At 35.1% G+C, this 17,311-nt stretch overlaps 3 protein-coding genes across 3 annotated transcripts; all 3 read left to right on the plus strand.

Annotated features, from left to right (window-relative positions):
- Positions 1 to 2,304: 2,304 nt before the first annotated feature.
- LOC132200072 (uncharacterized) lies at positions 2,305 to 7,012 on the plus strand. Its single transcript, XM_059625261.1, has 3 exons — positions 2,305 to 2,540; positions 5,766 to 6,248; positions 6,508 to 7,012. The coding sequence occupies exons 1-3, from the start codon at positions 2,505 to 2,507 to the stop codon at positions 6,877 to 6,879; spliced, it is 891 nt and encodes a 296-aa protein (XP_059481244.1). The 5' UTR covers positions 2,305 to 2,504; the 3' UTR covers positions 6,880 to 7,012.
- Positions 7,013 to 8,976: 1,964 nt separating this feature from the next.
- On the plus strand, positions 8,977 to 14,518 carry LOC132201627 (shematrin-like protein 1). Its single transcript, XM_059627931.1, has 4 exons — positions 8,977 to 9,111; positions 9,696 to 10,080; positions 13,587 to 13,654; positions 14,000 to 14,518. The coding sequence occupies exons 1-4, from the start codon at positions 9,097 to 9,099 to the stop codon at positions 14,345 to 14,347; spliced, it is 816 nt and encodes a 271-aa protein (XP_059483914.1). The 5' UTR covers positions 8,977 to 9,096; the 3' UTR covers positions 14,348 to 14,518.
- Positions 14,519 to 15,816: 1,298 nt separating this feature from the next.
- LOC132200928 (glycine-rich protein-like) lies at positions 15,817 to 16,769 on the plus strand. The gene is made up of 2 exons (XM_059626721.1): positions 15,817 to 15,865; positions 16,231 to 16,769. The coding sequence occupies exons 1-2, from the start codon at positions 15,854 to 15,856 to the stop codon at positions 16,609 to 16,611; spliced, it is 393 nt and encodes a 130-aa protein (XP_059482704.1). The 5' UTR covers positions 15,817 to 15,853; the 3' UTR covers positions 16,612 to 16,769.
- Positions 16,770 to 17,311: the final 542 nt, after the last annotated feature.

Below are 17,311 nucleotides of genomic sequence, written 5' to 3' on the forward strand. Positions count from 1 at the left end.
TTGTTGTTTAAACAATCATAACTTATTTTCGTCAAATTACAATTTTAGTTTAGCACACTAATTTCAGATTAATAATATAGTTGTGTCAATTGGTGCTAAGTAAAATAATTTTGTATTTCATTTCAAATTATAGTGCAAATTAGCATTTTTTTAGCTTTGTGAACAAAAGGCAACTGGCTTTACATTCGTGTAATGCACGTTGCCTATACGGCAGTTTCAAAGTGAAAGTGGCTTAGAACAGAAATTCAACTTCAAGCTTTAGCTCCATCTTTAGTCCAGACATTCAAAGTCTGGACTGTTACAGGGAGTGGGCCAATTAAAAATAGACTGATGGGAAAAAAATTACGAACTGGACAAGCAAGTTTTGCCGCTTCTGCTTGACTTGTATTTTTAATATGTTGGAGGCACCAGATTTTTTATTGTATTTTATTGTATCATTTTACACCAAATATATATTCAGAATTTTCAAATTTACCATAATTATTTTCACAGTAAAAAATTATATTAAAATACTGAATAACTGAATGAGCCACATTGCTAAAATAGAATATAATATTAAATAATATTTGCTCAATTTTATAGTTATGCGAGCAAATTTTATTTGCTTTGTATACAATTTCTTTTTATGAAAATTTATTTTACTAATCGCTTGTTAATATTTATTGTGCATGTATTTTTTTATAGATAGGAAAACACTTAAAATTTCAGTTATATCATACCATTTTCATAGTAATATATGAATGTAAAAATGAATAATAAATATATTTTTAAAAATTCATCGATTCTATTGAGAGAAATTTGAAGGTTTGCCGCTGCTTTCGCCAAAAAACCGCACGCTAAACTCTTCAATTAGTATCATTTTTTTTGTAAATTCTGAAGCTCTCCTTGAATTTTCTCGAGAGTCACAAAAAGCCGCAGAGATTCTTGCCAAACGAACCACTTTCCATTCATACCACTTGCGCTAACGACCACTTCTTGTACTTATTCTGAATAACGCTAAATAATTTCAATCTCATATTGCGTGCAGCGCACAAGGTCCTCAAGGTTTCGGGTCGTGCGTGCCGCGGGACGGTGCGCAAAGGCGCCGCCGGCCGGATAATTGCGATTCCCACGACCTGTCGCCAAACTTTTTCGAGTGGAACCAAAATAATGCACAAAGTCTCCAATGTTGTCTCGCAACCGCACCACTTTCTTTCTCAACAATCACCTGCGCGCATTGTGCATTGTAATGAGTGTGGACTCTCGTACGACTGCAGTTGCAGTGACCACTCCTTTTCATTAGAATCATGCCCATTTAAGTTGTCATTAATCATTACATCAGAGCGCTCATTGAATACGAACACGATATGAAAGGCAGTTCGTATGCAGCATTGATGTCTAAGTAAGGCCGCGAAAAGACGGCGATTCAATTTTTACCGGACAATAACAATAAAATTGTCTGATAGTTTGATATAGCCCGAAGTGCCGGGTAATAAATTTGTGTGAATGTGAGTTCAATGATCTCAATGAAAAAGTGATTCTGCCGGATTTTAAAAAGTGGACAGGTTTGCAAAATTGCACGTAAAAAAAGTTAGGAGGTCATAAAAGTAATTTCAACTACTAATTTTTCAATTTTTTTTTTTTATTTATGACGCTTGATTTTGATTTGAGAATTGGTTTTGAAATTTCAAAAGTAAAAATTTTATCTCAAATCCACGACTTAAATTTGTTAATAAATTGGGAATTTTTTTATGATTATGATTCTTTGAAAATATAGGTGACACAACGATCGGTTTTAGTTGACTTTAATATTTGTTAGAGGTGAAAAGAATGAATGATTTTCCTGGTCTAATTGTAAGAAATAAAGTTGAAACAAATTAACAAGGAGAACTTAAATTTGGCTTAAAAATCACATTCAATGTCGACTTTCTCACAAAATTGGTCTTTTTATAAGTTACAATGCTGTTTTTAAAATAATCACTTGACCTTAAAAAAAAACCGTCAATTAAGTCTGTTGCGTGAATCTGTGCTTATTTGAGCTTTGATATAATTGATACAATTTTGAATGATTACAGAGGGAAAAAAATTGTCTGGTCGATTAAAACTTGCAACACACTAAAAAAAAAGATTGCTAAATTAGCATTTCCATAGAAATTAACGCATTTCATTTGTTTCATTGCAAATTCGCTGTGCTTATAGGGAAAGTGCTGAATTTTAATTATTTAATTGTCATATTTGCAAAAAGTGTATAAATTCTGCAGTTCAAGCGAAGTGTGACGTAATTAAAACTTTAAGTATGGAAATAAATTCGCTTATGCATGTGATCGCTACTTTCTCCACCTACAACGATCGACAGACTGTGTGTTCACCCACCTGGTATCTCGAAAGTGGATGCTGCGGGTTGCGAGCGGTCCACGGAGGAAGGGAACACGCTTTTTAGAAAGGGGGGCTGCACACTTAGCGCGGAGAGCGAGCGGACGAGCTATACACTCACGGCCGCACCGGCTTTTCGCACATTTCACGCCATGGCACCCAGCAAACTAAACCTAGCTCTTCTCGGGGTAAGTCAAGTGATTTAAAAACCAATTGATTTTTTTAAATCGAATCATTTATGATTATAACATCATGCTGAAAGTTGAAAATAAATGTGTAAAATGTTATTTTTATCTTAAAACTATGGTAATCTGTTGAGAAAAATTTGCAATTTCTTTAAATTTTATTTGTTTGATATGTGTGCAAAAGCTGTACGTGTATATGTATCAGAATTAAACTATAATCTATAATGCAATAATAACTCGGCTTTTAAGTTTCAGTGTTATTCAAAGCACCGTGTTCCTATTTGTCTCTGAATATATATAATATTTTTGTCATTTCATTTTTTTCGTTTGTTCTGACAATGAGAAAAAGAAAACTTATTTTCACTTATTTTTTTATTTTTTAAATATTAATTTAGCAATACTAATTAAAGTAATTAGCCTCTGACCTTGGCAGAACACGTGAGTTAACCTAATTTTAATTGTGTTTCGCAAACGAAGTTAATTGGAGGAATAAGCAATTTTTAATATAATAGTAAGAGCCAAACAATGTATACATTTTTAATTTTTACTTCCATTAGAAATTGTTGAAAATCAAGTGCCATAAATTATGCTTGGCACAAAATCTTGCGTTTCTATTACCTTTATCCTTCCGGTTGAAATCGAGATGAATCGTTTCCCAATTTATGATTCATTGTTAGGTTTCCGCTATCAAATTACATTCAATTTCGTGCGAGTCGTGAGGATCACTATAATACACGGTTCATCTCAGAACCAGAGAAAGCAGGATAATTTCAAGAGCGTACACATATGTGAGAGCGCAGAGAAAATTCTGACTGCTTGCGTACTCTTGCAAATAAAATATATATCGAAACGATCATAAAAGTCGCACATTTATTTATAATATGATCCAAGTCAGTTGACACATTCATCGGTAAAAGTGAGCAAATTCGCGCCTCTCCTTCGATACTTTTTTATTTTTCGCAGCCTTCAGACTACACTCGATTATAACTTTCTTTTCGCTACCACAGACGTGGAATTAATTGAATTATGTAACCAGAACGGCGGCGTTGTTATTCTTTTTCTAGTCGCCTAGCCTACATTATATTTTCAATGCCTTTAATGTTAACAGGCCGTAGGCGCCGCACATTATGTAATAATTGTCCCCGCCTGCTAATCAATCTGATTGATGTGTTTTGTATGCAAAGAGCAGGTTCATGCCTCGACAATGTCTGATTCGATTTGACGCAAAAAAGTTAAATAATATCATGAGCGACCGGTGTCACAACTAAAGGCTAATTTAGGAAATCCTGACCCAAATATCCGGTTTGAGAAGTGACTGAAAGGTTTCTAGCAACATGTACGCAATTATGAAAGGTTGGAAAAAAATTAATGCGTGTGTGGAATTTATGTTGCCAAATTTTGTGTGCATTTTTTTCTATTTTAAAGCACAGCTCGTTTCAAGGTTGTATGGAACAAAACTTGTCTTTTCAGATAAATTATTTTTGTATTTAGAACGGTTAGGCAACTTCTACATACTTGTTTGGATAGACTGCAATATCCGCACAAAAAAGTTGGCAGATAGAAATGAAAATAAAACGAAAGTTGCTAAACCGCACCAATTACTTCAAGACCTTAAAAAATCTATTTAATGGAAAATGTGAAACAAAACTATAGTAAAATTCACTAATTGATTTAAAAAATTTAATTATTTCTAACTTTTTATGATATTTCTTATTGGCATAGTCAAATAAATTATTTACAACAAAAGAAGCCATTTTTGGCAAATATTGGAAAACAATTGTTAATTTAAACACCATTGTTGTAAAGATTTGATCTGACCATGTCCTATTACCTATTTTTGTTGTTTATTTGTCAACATCGTTACAAATATATTGTTTACATTAAATTTTTGTACAATTTTATTGAAAGAAATTTAAATTGTTTGGACCGCTAGCAAGAATTTTTCTAAATTTCCTGAGATGAAAAAAACCACATACGCCGCAGGCTAGGCTATTTTTTTTATTTTTTCTTCAAACGACTTTTATTTTCAAAAGATTATCATATCAATAGTTTTTTAAGCATGCAAGAACAAGATCAACTTGCATTAATAAATAATATTTTCGTCTTGATTCAAAGTCCTTGAATTATTCTCCTTTTCTCTCGATCTTACGTTAGCCCTTAGCGCGCACGCGCACTCGACAGTCACATCTGATTGGCTGATCGTGGCCCGTGACGGGTATATAAACCAGGCAGGGGGAGAGCAGCGCATCATTTTCCATCATGCCAGCACCCGTGAAGGAAGATCTGAAGTACCAAGCCATCAGCATGCTTCAAGAAGGAAAGCCGAAAGCAGTTGTTGCAGCCAGGATGAAGGTCAGCACTAGGACAATCAGCAGGTGGTCCCGACTTTACAAGGACGGAGGAAGAGTGACTGCTGATTGGCGCAAAAAGAGGATTTCGCAAGCAGTTGTTCCGACGGATGAAGACGACCAACGCCTCATCAGGGCCATCCAAGAAGAGCCCTTTTTGAGCCTCAGGCAGGTGGTGGAAAAGACACAATTTCCAGGAATGTTGAAAACTGCCATCCAGCGAATCGAAACGCTCACCAACTTGCGCTTCGTCCGAGCTGCATCATTTGAAGAGGCTGAGAAAGCATGTGAAAGGCTGCAAGATTTGAAAGTTGAAAGGAAAACCGAAGACGGCAAGAATAAATTAATGAAGGCAATAAAAGAAGAGTAGATCTGTTTCTTCGGAACAAAACCAGCCCTTTTCAGGGCTACACAATAATCAAATAAGAGGTACAAGAAAGCAATGAGTTCTTAAAAAATAAGCCGCATGAAAATCAAAACAAAAATTTTCTAATTTTTTTTTTTACTTTAAAATAAAGTCTTATAAGGGATTAAAATCAAATTGAAATAATTGATTTATTTTAAGCAATCCACATCTTTAACTAACTCATTAATTTGTGTGAAAAAAATTAAAGAATACCTTGATAAATTTTAGTTCTGTAAAACTTCAGCATAAAGCACTCATTTTGGGGCAAAAAAAAAAAAAAATTAGTTTACTCTGTGGCGGATAAAAAATAAAATATATTGATAAGCAAATTTGCAAATGTTAGCTATGAATACCAATTAAATTGTTTTAAGTTTTAATGTTAAACACCATAAATATGTGCAGAGATGAAGGTTAATTTCTTTAAAAATTATTTGTTTACATTTTAAAATTTATATTTATTGAATATTTTTCCAGGTTCTGCTAAGCCTGCAGATGACCTGCGGCAGGATCATCAGTTTTCACGCACCAACGTCCCTTCCCTCCCACAAGGACTTCCGCATTGTGATTCCTGACGGCTCTTCCCCATCATATGCCGCTCTCGCCGCCCGCTCAGAACCTGCCCCCGTGCAAGAGGACCAAAATGACATTCCACCTCCACCCCGCCCGTTGCCCCAAGTTCGCCCCCAGGCTCCTCAAGCTCCCCAGATGGTGAACCCCCCGTCCTACGCCGCAAACGCCGCCGCCGCTTTCGGCATCATCCCTCCCGCTTCCGGAATTCTCCCCAATACTGCCCCCGTCACCGAAGCCCCTAGAGACCCTAATCTGCCCACAGCTGCCCCCGGAGTCGTTCAGATCGTCAACTCTGTCATCCCCAATGGTGCACGTCGCATTGTTGAGCCACCCCCGGCGATCGTTCCTCCTCCTGATGCGGTTACTTATGTCCCCCTTCGTGAGCAGGTTAGAACAAAAAAATTCCTTATATAGAGCGAATAATTTTCTTTTCATTAGTAAAATAAAAAAAGTGGTAGTTTTTCAATACGTTTGCTTAAATTTTAGTATCCAAATTTCATAAATTTTTACAAGAAGACATTGTTAGTTATTAATTACCTTTTTTGTTATTTTAACCAGAATCGCCTTATTTTCTTTCAGTTACTTAATTTTTTTTTTTTTTAAATCAAACAAATCAAATCATTAATTTTGTACTTTATCTACGCAGCACCAGCAACTCCTTGCTCAGGGTTACCAGTTGGATCAGTATGCTGCTCCTGGAGCGGCCTTCCGCCCTCCCAGCGCCCGCCCGTCCATCCCTAGCCTGCCTCAGCAGCCTTCATACGCCTCTAACTTTGCCACTTTCTCCAACGGAGCCGCCATCCCCGCTGAAGGCTCCCCTCTTGCCCCTGCCACAGCTACGCCCCTGGTCGCAGCTGCCCCTTTGAACCCCCTGGCCCGCCAAACCAGCGTGTTTGGTAACGCCGCTGAACTGAGCATCCCTGCCAGCGCCAACCTGCAGTTCACGCACCACCCTGGGCACGGTGAGGCTGGAGGCACTTCCTACAGCTCATCATCATTTACCAACAGGGTTCAGTAAAAAAAAACACACGTAAAGGTGTGAAAAATCTAGTTTTGCATCCATTCGCCTGTACACACCATCATTGCCATTCCAGTTCAATAAGTTAATTGTTCGCTTCGTTTTATTTAATAAATCTACATTTTCCTAACAATTTCTACTGGCAAATTATTTCAATTATCAGTCATATTACCTGATTTTTTTTAACCGTGATATATTTCGCAGTTTTCGAAAATTGCGACATTTGTTAAAAAAAATTATTTCAGATAGAAACTTTCTTTTGGTAAATATAAAATATAGGGCTAAATAATAAAAAGCAGAAATCGTAATATAAATTTCTTGAATGTGAAATTAGAAAATTTTATATGAACAAAAGAATCTGACATTCAACAGGGAATTGATTCTTTATTCTAGAGTGATTTTGAGAGAACTTTAGATCATTTCAACACCCGGAAAACTAATAGCTTTGATGAGACCAATAAAAAAAAACAATTTAATGCGTGTGTTGTACATTCACTTCCTCAACACAATTTCACGCACGTCCTGTTCAATTAATGTTCTGATTAATGACTTGTTCCTTTTGTTTCCGATCCCATCTCATTTAAGTAATAATTGCTTTCACTGTGTGCCCTCTTGTCCCAGAAGAGCTAGATGGGAATCAGTCCCTGAGGGATTCTGGCAAATATTTAACAAAGACTCAAACCAGTTCTGCCACTTGGAGAAGATGTGAAAACAAGAGGCCGGAAGAGATCAGCTGGTTAGATAATTTTAATGATGAAGTCTAGACTATCGACTATCAATCCTCAAATTGGCTACAATTTCTCTCTTCAATTTACAATTTTATACATGCGCACTAATGGTATTAACTGCACATATTATTCAGAGTGAAGAGTAGAAACAGGTAGGAAGTCATGCATGCGCTGGCAGTCATTAAAATTTGCGTGTACTTTGGATTCGGATGTTATTTTACGGTGAGGCATAACTTGATAATAAAACACTTTCTTCAATGGTATGTGTACTGCAAAAGGAGCTTGAATTTCTAAAATAGGAATTAACAAATTGATAATATAAAATAATAAAATAATTTATTAATAGAACGGCAGATTTTATGTCCAGCTTAGTTAAAAAAAAATTTAACGGATATTATATTATTTAATAGAACAGCTAACCTGATATTTAAATGTAAGTTGGTTTATTCCTCTTGACAAAACAAAAATTATATTTATGCACTAACGCATGACATCAAGAAGACAGGGACGTTGAAAGTTAAAATTATTTAATATTGTATTATTAAAACCTTAAAAATGACGTTCATTCTACAATTTAAATAAAATTCTCTTAAAATAAAGAAGAATCATATATTAATTATTTAAATACTCACATCAATTACTATCTCATTTCATTTTAATTAATTAATTAATTTCAATTATTATTGAATGCAAACTTCACTACACTTGTTGTACGTAATGACACCTACCAAGAAACAAAATACTAATTTTTCAAACTAGCAAGGAATATCATTTCAAAAATGAATTCTCCTTGTCATATTAAGCAACGCTAAAGCGTCAAAAATTTCAGGTCTTGAGCGGTAGAGGACGTTTTTGTAGGGAAATTTTTCCATAATTGTATACAAATTAATTAATAAAAAAATTGTGGCAATCATGTTTCAAATTTCAAATAACAAACTTTTTATTAAAAATCTCCATGGAAATTAACCAAAATAAATTAATATTTTCGCGAGAAAAAACATGCGCATGATTGGAAGTTTGCAATTGTACAGGATAAAACATTCCAAAGTCAAGTTGCATTGAAAAAAAGCTAGACGAAGCCAATGGCCTTTTGCGATTAATACAAAGAGAAAGGGTGCAAAGCTATTTAGCGGCATTTTCACGCTTCGCCTGCCAAACTACGGTGGATTTTGACAAATTCAATACCGCATCGAACCGAGTATGTGTCAGTCAGTCTATTAGATCAAATGGACCGGTGCATGGATGTTGCACAACGCGATCGCGCTTGCACATTTCGCGCGCTCGGTGCACGGCTGAGTGCACGCACGCTGCATTAAAATTAACACAAGTCGACCACAAAACGGAGAGTGAAATTGACATAGGGCCGATGTGGAGGTGTGTGGCCGTGATTTGGGATTTGCAATGCACACGATTTGCAGATATAAAAGCGAGTGGGCGCCACCCAAAGACATACACTCCACCCTCACCTGCCTAAACGACAACAAGCACCATGAACGCTCTCTTGGTAAGCAGAATAGCGAAAACAAATTCATAATAATTAAAAAATTTAACACTAGTGTTAAATTTGATATTGATACAATACAATTTTCATTGTCCAAGGAAACCGTAAAGCAAAATTTCTTGAAATTGTCTTTCAAATCTAGTAAAAAAATTTAACAATTTTTTTATAAATTTAAATCTTATTGCAAGGAATTAAAATTTATTGAATTGCACCTTTTTCAAATTATATAAATTTATTTATAAATTGCATCTAAATATTAGTTTTGTATCTAAAATTTGTTAACACTGTGAAGGCAAATTAAATGAGTTACGAAACATAATCAAAATATTCACAAAAAACGTAAAAATACACAAATAAATCATAAAAATTGCCCTCTAATATTCAAATAGATTAATCTGTCTCCTTTCTTGGCAAGAACTTATCTGATTTTTAAAATGAGAAATTAAAACTTACAACAATAACATAAATAATGTTTGAGAATTTAAAAATTGGTGGTAAAATATAAATGTCTACTTTTTAATTCTTGAAAATTTTGTAATTTTGATTTTTTTTTTTTCAAAATTATCACTATCTTGCACTTTTTCTAGGTTTCCTGCCTGGCCATTCTGGCTGCCTGCGCCTCTGCCTCCCCATCGGCCGTGGCCACTTCTTACTCCAATTCATACCTGGGGGCCGGTCTAGGCGGTTATGGTGGTTACGGCGATGATTACAGCTATGGAGGATATGGCTATGGCAAGGGATACGGCGGCTACGGCAATGGACTCGGATACGGCGGACTTGGATATGGAGGATACGGCTATCCCTACGGAAAGGCCACTTCTTACGCCAACACTCACTCAATCGCCCTGGCCGCGCCTCACTATGGTCATGGATATGGCGCTGGCTACGGAGCAGCTCCCTATGGAGGCTATGGAGGCTACAGTGCTGGACTTGGATCTGAATACGGATCTCACTATGGCGGATACCACTACTAAACTTTCAAAATGTGAAATGTTGCTTCATGAATGAAATTTGTACATACAGTTGAATAAAATGTGGTTTTAAGGCGGAACTACTCATTATCATTACAGAAAAATCCTTTCTTCTTGTGCAGCAAAGAAAGTTAAAAATATTTTTCATGATAACAAATTATGAATTTATCAATGCTAAAGCCAGTAAATTTAACCAAATACCAACACATCAATTGATGTAATATCTATTTATTATCTGTATTAATAATAATTACATGATAAATCAATTTCTTAATTTGCAATTCAATGTGAATTTATTTAAAGGAACTATAAATAAAGAGAGGTCAAAAATAAAAATGATTTAAATTTGATATTAATTATATTCTATTTTTATTTTTACAATAATAAAATATTATTAAAATACATATATTTACCTACTTAGGAAAGTAAAGGAAATATCGGGCTTATTTGAATGTTGCCAAAAAATTGAATTCAAAAGCAAAAAATATTTCAATTCTGTAATTATATACTCTAAAAAAGGCAACTTTTTTCACATACTTAAAAAAAAACAGCGTAGTCAATATAACAAGAGATAAATAGATTTTTCTTGCTAATTATATATTTAATAAAAAGAGCTACCAAAGAGCAGGATGGTTTGACGATCAGAGCTTTTAATTTTTAATGCCTAGATACGGAATGATTCTGATTTTTTGTATTTAGGATCTACAAAGGTCACATCTCACTTCTTGTTAACACGTTAGAACATGGTTCAATAAAGCAGATTGCCCAATCGCAATTAAAATCTTTCTGCTCACGTTTTTCCCCACAAACCGACTGCAGAAAACGTGCGTAAGGTCTATTATGTAAAGCTGCTGTAATATTCTATGGTAAATAAAAATAAGTCGAGCATTTGCCATCAATTAATGTGAGCTGCTGGAGTGCGAAGGGCAGTAAATCTCGGTAAATCTCACAAGAGCACCGCGATGTTCAAACTCGTTTCCTTGGTGGCCATAATTGAGCCGCAGCTTCACAACAAGTGTCACCGGTGTGCATTGCAAATCTCCAGATGCATTAGAAAACAGGCCGCTTTTACTTTAAAGACAAGGGACATTTGTTACAGAATTAACTTTTACAACCGAAAGGCACAAGGTTGGCGGATGAGAGGCCACATATATGTTTCCAGTGCACGCGTCTGGTCATATTAAAACTTACGGCCGTGTATAATGATTTATTTTTTAATTAGAGTGAAGAATTTAGCCATGCATGTCTGTAGTTGTGATATGATGTGTGCGAGCCGATGGTTATCAATGATCTTACACAACACGCGAGTAATGCAATGATTTTGCTTAAGTACGCATGGACACCTCTGCAAAAGTTTGCCGATTTTATTTTGTAATTCATTTCCTTCTCTGCAACAGACTTGCAAAATTAATGCGGAACATAATACGATTTTCATGTAAATTGCAAACAATCTCTTGTTTCATTCACAATCAGTTCATTAAACAGAAATTCACTCAAGTTTCGAAAAATTATCAATATTTTTAGTCCGTTGTTTAATACATACTAGATAGAATTTTCTAAATATGTATCTAAAAATCAACGCCATACAAAATACTAGAATTTCCAATACAAGTATAACCAAATATATGCTTAGAGGAAAATTTTATTTCTTGATTAACTTAGTCTCCAATATTTAATGAAATAATAATAATAAGCCTATAAAAATAAATAGTTTTTCTGTGATATACTATGTTGATGACATGCAAAGTAAGTAATTAATGCATGGACAAGAATAAATAGCAATAAAAAAAAGCAGCTCAACCTTTTTCCTTGGTTTTAAAACCATTACATTAATTGTAAAATTATAAAATTGTATGATCGTAATTTTTATTTTAAATTTAAATACAATTAAACTATTCTAATTGGTCCCAATGAAGTTAAAAAACCTTTAAATTAATTCTTTGTTAGTTTTATTTATTATTAAATTTTTGGATACTTCCTATCACTTCCTATATTTTGCAATCTGACGTTCTGCTATCGATTAAGGTGACGAAAACCCAAACTGCAGTAATAAAATGCAAGCAGGCAATTATTATTCTGAGCTCAATCACGAACTGCAGCTTTCCAAAATTACAAATTGAGCCACACATCCCATAAAACATAAATGTATAATTCCCGCGCGATCATTCACCTCTTGATAATCGGATCAATCTCGCCATAAATAGCGACCGCCAATGAGTATTAATTGTTGCTAGACAATTCTATCGCACATTTGCAAAAATCACGTTCTCTGATATATTTACAACCTGATCAATAAATGCGGTAAACTATGAGGCAAAAAATAATAATAGCAAAAACCCAATGTCACGCCTCAAAGCGGCGACCTTGAAGCAAAAACAAATTACAGGAAAGTATGAGACGTTGAATGCGAAATGCCAGGAATTTGACTGGTTACACAAAATAATTGCTCTGCACCGGATAAGCGCACACGACATGGTTATTATATTATTGTGTATAAGTTCAGTGTTTTTTTAAGCCATTCATGCGGAAATATTACATTAGTCGTAATTGTTAAACGAATTCGAGCGTATTTCATTGATTATCATATCATTAATAAAAATTCCACGTTTCCTGTTCTAGCTCTTGGAAATTTTGGGCCAAATTATGCATATTGTTTCAAGGGTAAAATTTCCTTGAATCGCGGCTAAACGATCTTTGATTTAAATTAGAACACGAATGTAAAATAAAAAATTAAGCAACAACCAAATATAATAAATTTTGATACTAAAAATTAAATGAAAGGAACATAAAATTTTAAAAGAGGATTGAAGTAGTTATTACAACAATCTTTAATTGATGCTTGTTTTTCAATTTATCTTTTGAATTTTTTAAAAATAATTTACAACAGCAATAATATCACTACTCTGTATGTTTTGAATTTTCATTTCAATAATTATGCATGTTGTTATTTATAAATTTTACGTTGATCATTAAATCTATCAATTGGTTGGAAAAACATGAACAATGTCATGTCATATTTGTTATGTCTTCGAAAAAATTTCAATTGTCTGTATTTCCGGCTCTCAACATTTGGATCACGCTATCACGTTCTTTTTTTTCGATTCACCGCGACCTTAAACTTATATCCAATATTTGTCTTCCTGCTCCCATTGTTTTCCAGACTCTCAAGACCTTAAAAATTGCGCCCGCGGCTTATTCTTGCCTGATCGGTACACCATAATTATAGTGTAAACGTGCTTCTGCGATTTGTATTTTTTTATCCTCGGTAAGTGACAAAAACGAATCAAATCACCTCTAAAATAAAAAAGCAAATGGTCATAATTATTATACCGTGCACACTCGAACGAGCAAAGCCGGTGTTGGTTCTCTTTTTCAGCGTGCGCTCGCGTATTGCACCAAAGGTGTGTCCCTGATGACCAGAGGGCTGCGTAACTTCGAGGGGTGGGGAGCGAAACGCGTGCAGAAGAGGTGCAAAAGTGCATCCACGTGGGTGCTATATATACGCAGGCACAGCCTCACCAAAGCATCAGTTTGTCAGCAGCACAAGCCATCAACCAACCAACATGAAATTCCTGGTGAGTTTTTCCAATATTATTTAGCAAAAAATACAACACCACTCCAAAGGAAAATTAATTATTTTAAGCATTATGATGCTGGGGTGCCAAATAATGAAGAAATATACTTTTGAAATTTACAGAGGATTAAAAATTTCAATTGATCAATATGTTATTCTCATTATATTTATTCAATTATTGCTAATTTTTTTCATCTTCAGGATTAAAATTAACAAATAATTTTAGTCGGGGGATATTGAAAATGAATCATTTGCGCAACAAATTCTATTGAGATTAAACAATTTGTTGCATATTCCTTAGTTTTTCTATGTTGGCGCTGAAATTAATTTTTTCCCTCTTTTGTAGGTTTGCATCGCCCTCCTCGTCGCCGTGGCTTCCGCCGAGCCCGGAGTGTTGGGATACAACAACTACAACGGCTATAACGCCTACAACTCTTATGGCTATGGATCTCCCTACGGCCACTACGCCGCCACCCCCGTGGTCAAGGCTATCGCCCCCGTTGCCACCTCTTACGCCAACGTGCACTCCGTGAGCCACGCCGCCCCCATCGCCTACGGATACGGCCACAACGCTCTGGCCTACGGCCGCACCTACGGATCTTACGGACACGCTTATGGCGCCTACCCCGCCAGCTACGGCTACGGCTACAAGAACTACGCCCACGGCTACGGTCTCCACGGCCTCCACTACTAAGAAGCAGTTGCACCCCCAAAGACAACCAGTTCAAGACATTTAACACCATTTCGATTATTTATTTTTTCACTCCATCCCGTTTACGCTCAATTGTTTTTCAATGCCTGTAAATCACGCCTTTTGTGATATTCAAGTACATGAAATAAATTTTACCAGACTGATTTGACAAAGAAAATAGCAAGTATTTCTTATTGCAAAAAACCCTTTACAATGTCATTATAAATACATTTCTTCTATCCTGAGATTTCAGCAATAGTTAATTTTATATCCATGACAGTTGCTCATAATTTAAAATATATAAATTAATTTAGTTTTAGAAGTTTGTTTTACGATTCAACTATATGATGTGTTTGTCAAGGAAGATTATTTATAACTTTATTTGGTTATTTTTTTTCTTCTTAATTTTTGTTTTTTTATAACATGAATCTTTGATACAGGTAGTAAAGCCCAGTACCATTTTTAATTTTTATACCATAATTATGCTCCCATCGCACCCTGATCGCATCTATGAACCACTGTGACCTATACCTTTGTCTTGATATACCTTTTATCACTATGATACTGTGATATTTAAAAATGAAGCAAGTGCCATGACTCCAGATCAAACAAATTCTCTTTTTTCAAAATGTGGTAACTCTAGTGAAAAAAAACCAATGGAGCAAACCAAAGAAAACTATTAAAGAAAATTGAATGCAAAATTATTTCCCATTTGTGGATCCGTTTGTAAGGCACACATAATATGCATTAATATATGATTAGTCACCAACGACATCCTGCGTCGATTCACTATTCAAATAATTTAATTGAAAGTTAAAACTTGGTCGCAAATTTACAATTAATGTTGTGAAAACAAGTTAATTGCAAAATTTACAATCCGCCAACCTTTTGGTTAGGATTGTTAGGTGTTTTTTTTCTTTATCATGTTATTATTATGTAAATTTGATTTCATTTGATGTAGAAATAAATCACTTCTAAAACAACTTATTAAGTATTTTCTAATTTGTATGTATATGTGACCCTGAAAGAAGTGGTTTCAATTCCTCCATGATAAGAGTTTTCCGTCAGATTTCTTTATACCTTGACGATCTGTACCACTTTAAAAAAAAATAAAATGTGCAAAAGATTTTAAAACTGAAAATATTTTATAATATGAGAAAAAAAATCTGGGCAAACTCACAATCAGTCTCATAAAAGATTCATGAAAAGGTGATAACAAAGCTTGCGTCCCTCCACTTTAAAACGCTACTGAAGCAACTGGTTATAATTTTTGCAATGATCACTCAAGTGCGCGAATCCTTCTTTGGTACGCTGTTTTCAGCGTGCGATCGCATATTGCACTAAAGGCGTGTCCCTGATGACCAAAGGGCCGCGTATCTTTGCAGGGGTAGGGAGAGTGGCGCGTGCAGAAAAGGTGCAAAAGTGCATCCACGTGGGTGCTATATATACGCAGGCACAGCCTCACCAAAGCATCAGTTTGTCAGCAGCACAAGCCAACAACCAACCAACATGAAATTCCTGGTGAGTTTTTTAAAATTGCAGTCTAGGAGTAAATCAAAAACATTATTTCGGAATGATAATTATTTCTCTAAAAATAATTTCAACGGTAAAAATGGATAAAACTTAAAATTTCCATATATTTTGATATAAAAAATATATAACTTTTTAAAATATTTCCATGTCAAAATGAATGGTAAAAGTAAATAAGTATGTTTAGAGAAAACTGTAAAAAAATTAATAATGAGTAATGTTATTTTATTCCTATGGTAATCAGTAAATTATTGCTTTTAATATATTATATTTATTTTATATCTATAGGATTTACGTCATTAGAGATTTTTTTTAATAATTTTTTATGATAAATTAAATTTTCCTCTCTCCTGTAGGTTTGCATTGCCCTCCTCGTCGCCGTGGCCTCCGCCGAGCCCGGAGTGTTGGGATACAACAACTACAACGGCTACAACGCCTACAACTCTTATGGCTATGGATCTCCCTACGGCCACTACGCCGCCACCCCCGTGGTCAAGGCTATCGCCCCTGTCGCCACCTCTTACGCCAACGTGCACTCCGTGAGCCACGCCGCCCCCATCGCCTACAGATACGGCCACAACGCTCTGGCCTACGGCCGCACCTACGGATCTTATGGCCGCACTTATGGATCTTATGGTCGCAACTACGGACAGTCTTATGGCGCCTACCCCTCCAGCTACGGCTACGGTTACAAGAACTACGCCCACGGCTATGGTCTCCACGGTCTCCACTACTAAGAAGTTGCATCTAAAAGACAGCTAATTTTTCGACGCCATATATTTCGATTATTTATTGATTCCACCCCATCCCGTATACATGCTCAATTGTTTTTCAATGACTGTATAGTCATGCCTTTTGTGATATCCAGTATGAAATAAATTTACCAGACTGATTTGACAAAGAAAAATGCAATTTTTCTTCACTTTTAAAATCCACTATAATTTATTATTGAATCTTATAAAAATGATCATAACTGTTTGATTAATTAATCAAAAAGTTATGATCATTTTTATATTTTCTCTACAAAAGCTCCTGAAGAAAATTTTTGTTATCAACTTTGAAAAAGATAGACACACATAAACACACGTAACACGATTGAAAACTTTCATCTTTTTTTTAACATCCTCAACAAGAAGCAGTAGCTTTTAAAAGGAACTATCGATTGAGTTGTCATTTAGTTGTTTTACGCAACATTTTTCAACGCAGACTGCAGTTGAGAATTAAAAATTTGGAAGCAGACATTAAAACCAAGGTAATATAATATGCACGATTTAATCATAAAAGAGCAAGATTCAAGACAACGGAAGGTACGACCTGCTTTACGTGATTTACAGTGCAGGTGGTCTGCGCAGGACTAGCTTTTATTTGTGGTATTTTCTGAATTCAGCGTAATTCATTTTGGCCTCATTTAAAAATTAAAAGATTCAATTAATTTAA

This window comes from Neocloeon triangulifer, unplaced genomic scaffold, assembly GCF_031216515.1.
Source record: "Neocloeon triangulifer isolate White Clay Creek 2 clone unplaced genomic scaffold, ASM3121651v1 ptg000014l, whole genome shotgun sequence".
In the NCBI taxonomy this organism is placed as follows: Eukaryota; Metazoa; Arthropoda; class Insecta; order Ephemeroptera; family Baetidae; genus Neocloeon; species Neocloeon triangulifer.

Coding starts and splice junctions, on each gene's coding strand:
- LOC132200072 (XM_059625261.1), top strand. CDS start 2,505: ATGGCACCCAGCAAACTAAACCTAGCTCTTCTCGGG. Junction 2,541..5,765: donor TAAACCTAGCTCTTCTCGGG/GTAAGTCAAGTG, acceptor ATATTTTTCCAG/GTTCTGCTAAGCCTGCAGAT. Junction 6,249..6,507: donor ATGTCCCCCTTCGTGAGCAG/GTTAGAACAAAA, acceptor TTATCTACGCAG/CACCAGCAACTCCTTGCTCA.
- LOC132201627 (XM_059627931.1), top strand. Junction 10,081..13,586: donor CTATGGCGGATACCACTACT/AAACTTTCAAAA, acceptor ATATATACGCAG/GCACAGCCTCACCAAAGCAT. Junction 13,655..13,999: donor CAACCAACATGAAATTCCTG/GTGAGTTTTTCC, acceptor CCTCTTTTGTAG/GTTTGCATCGCCCTCCTCGT.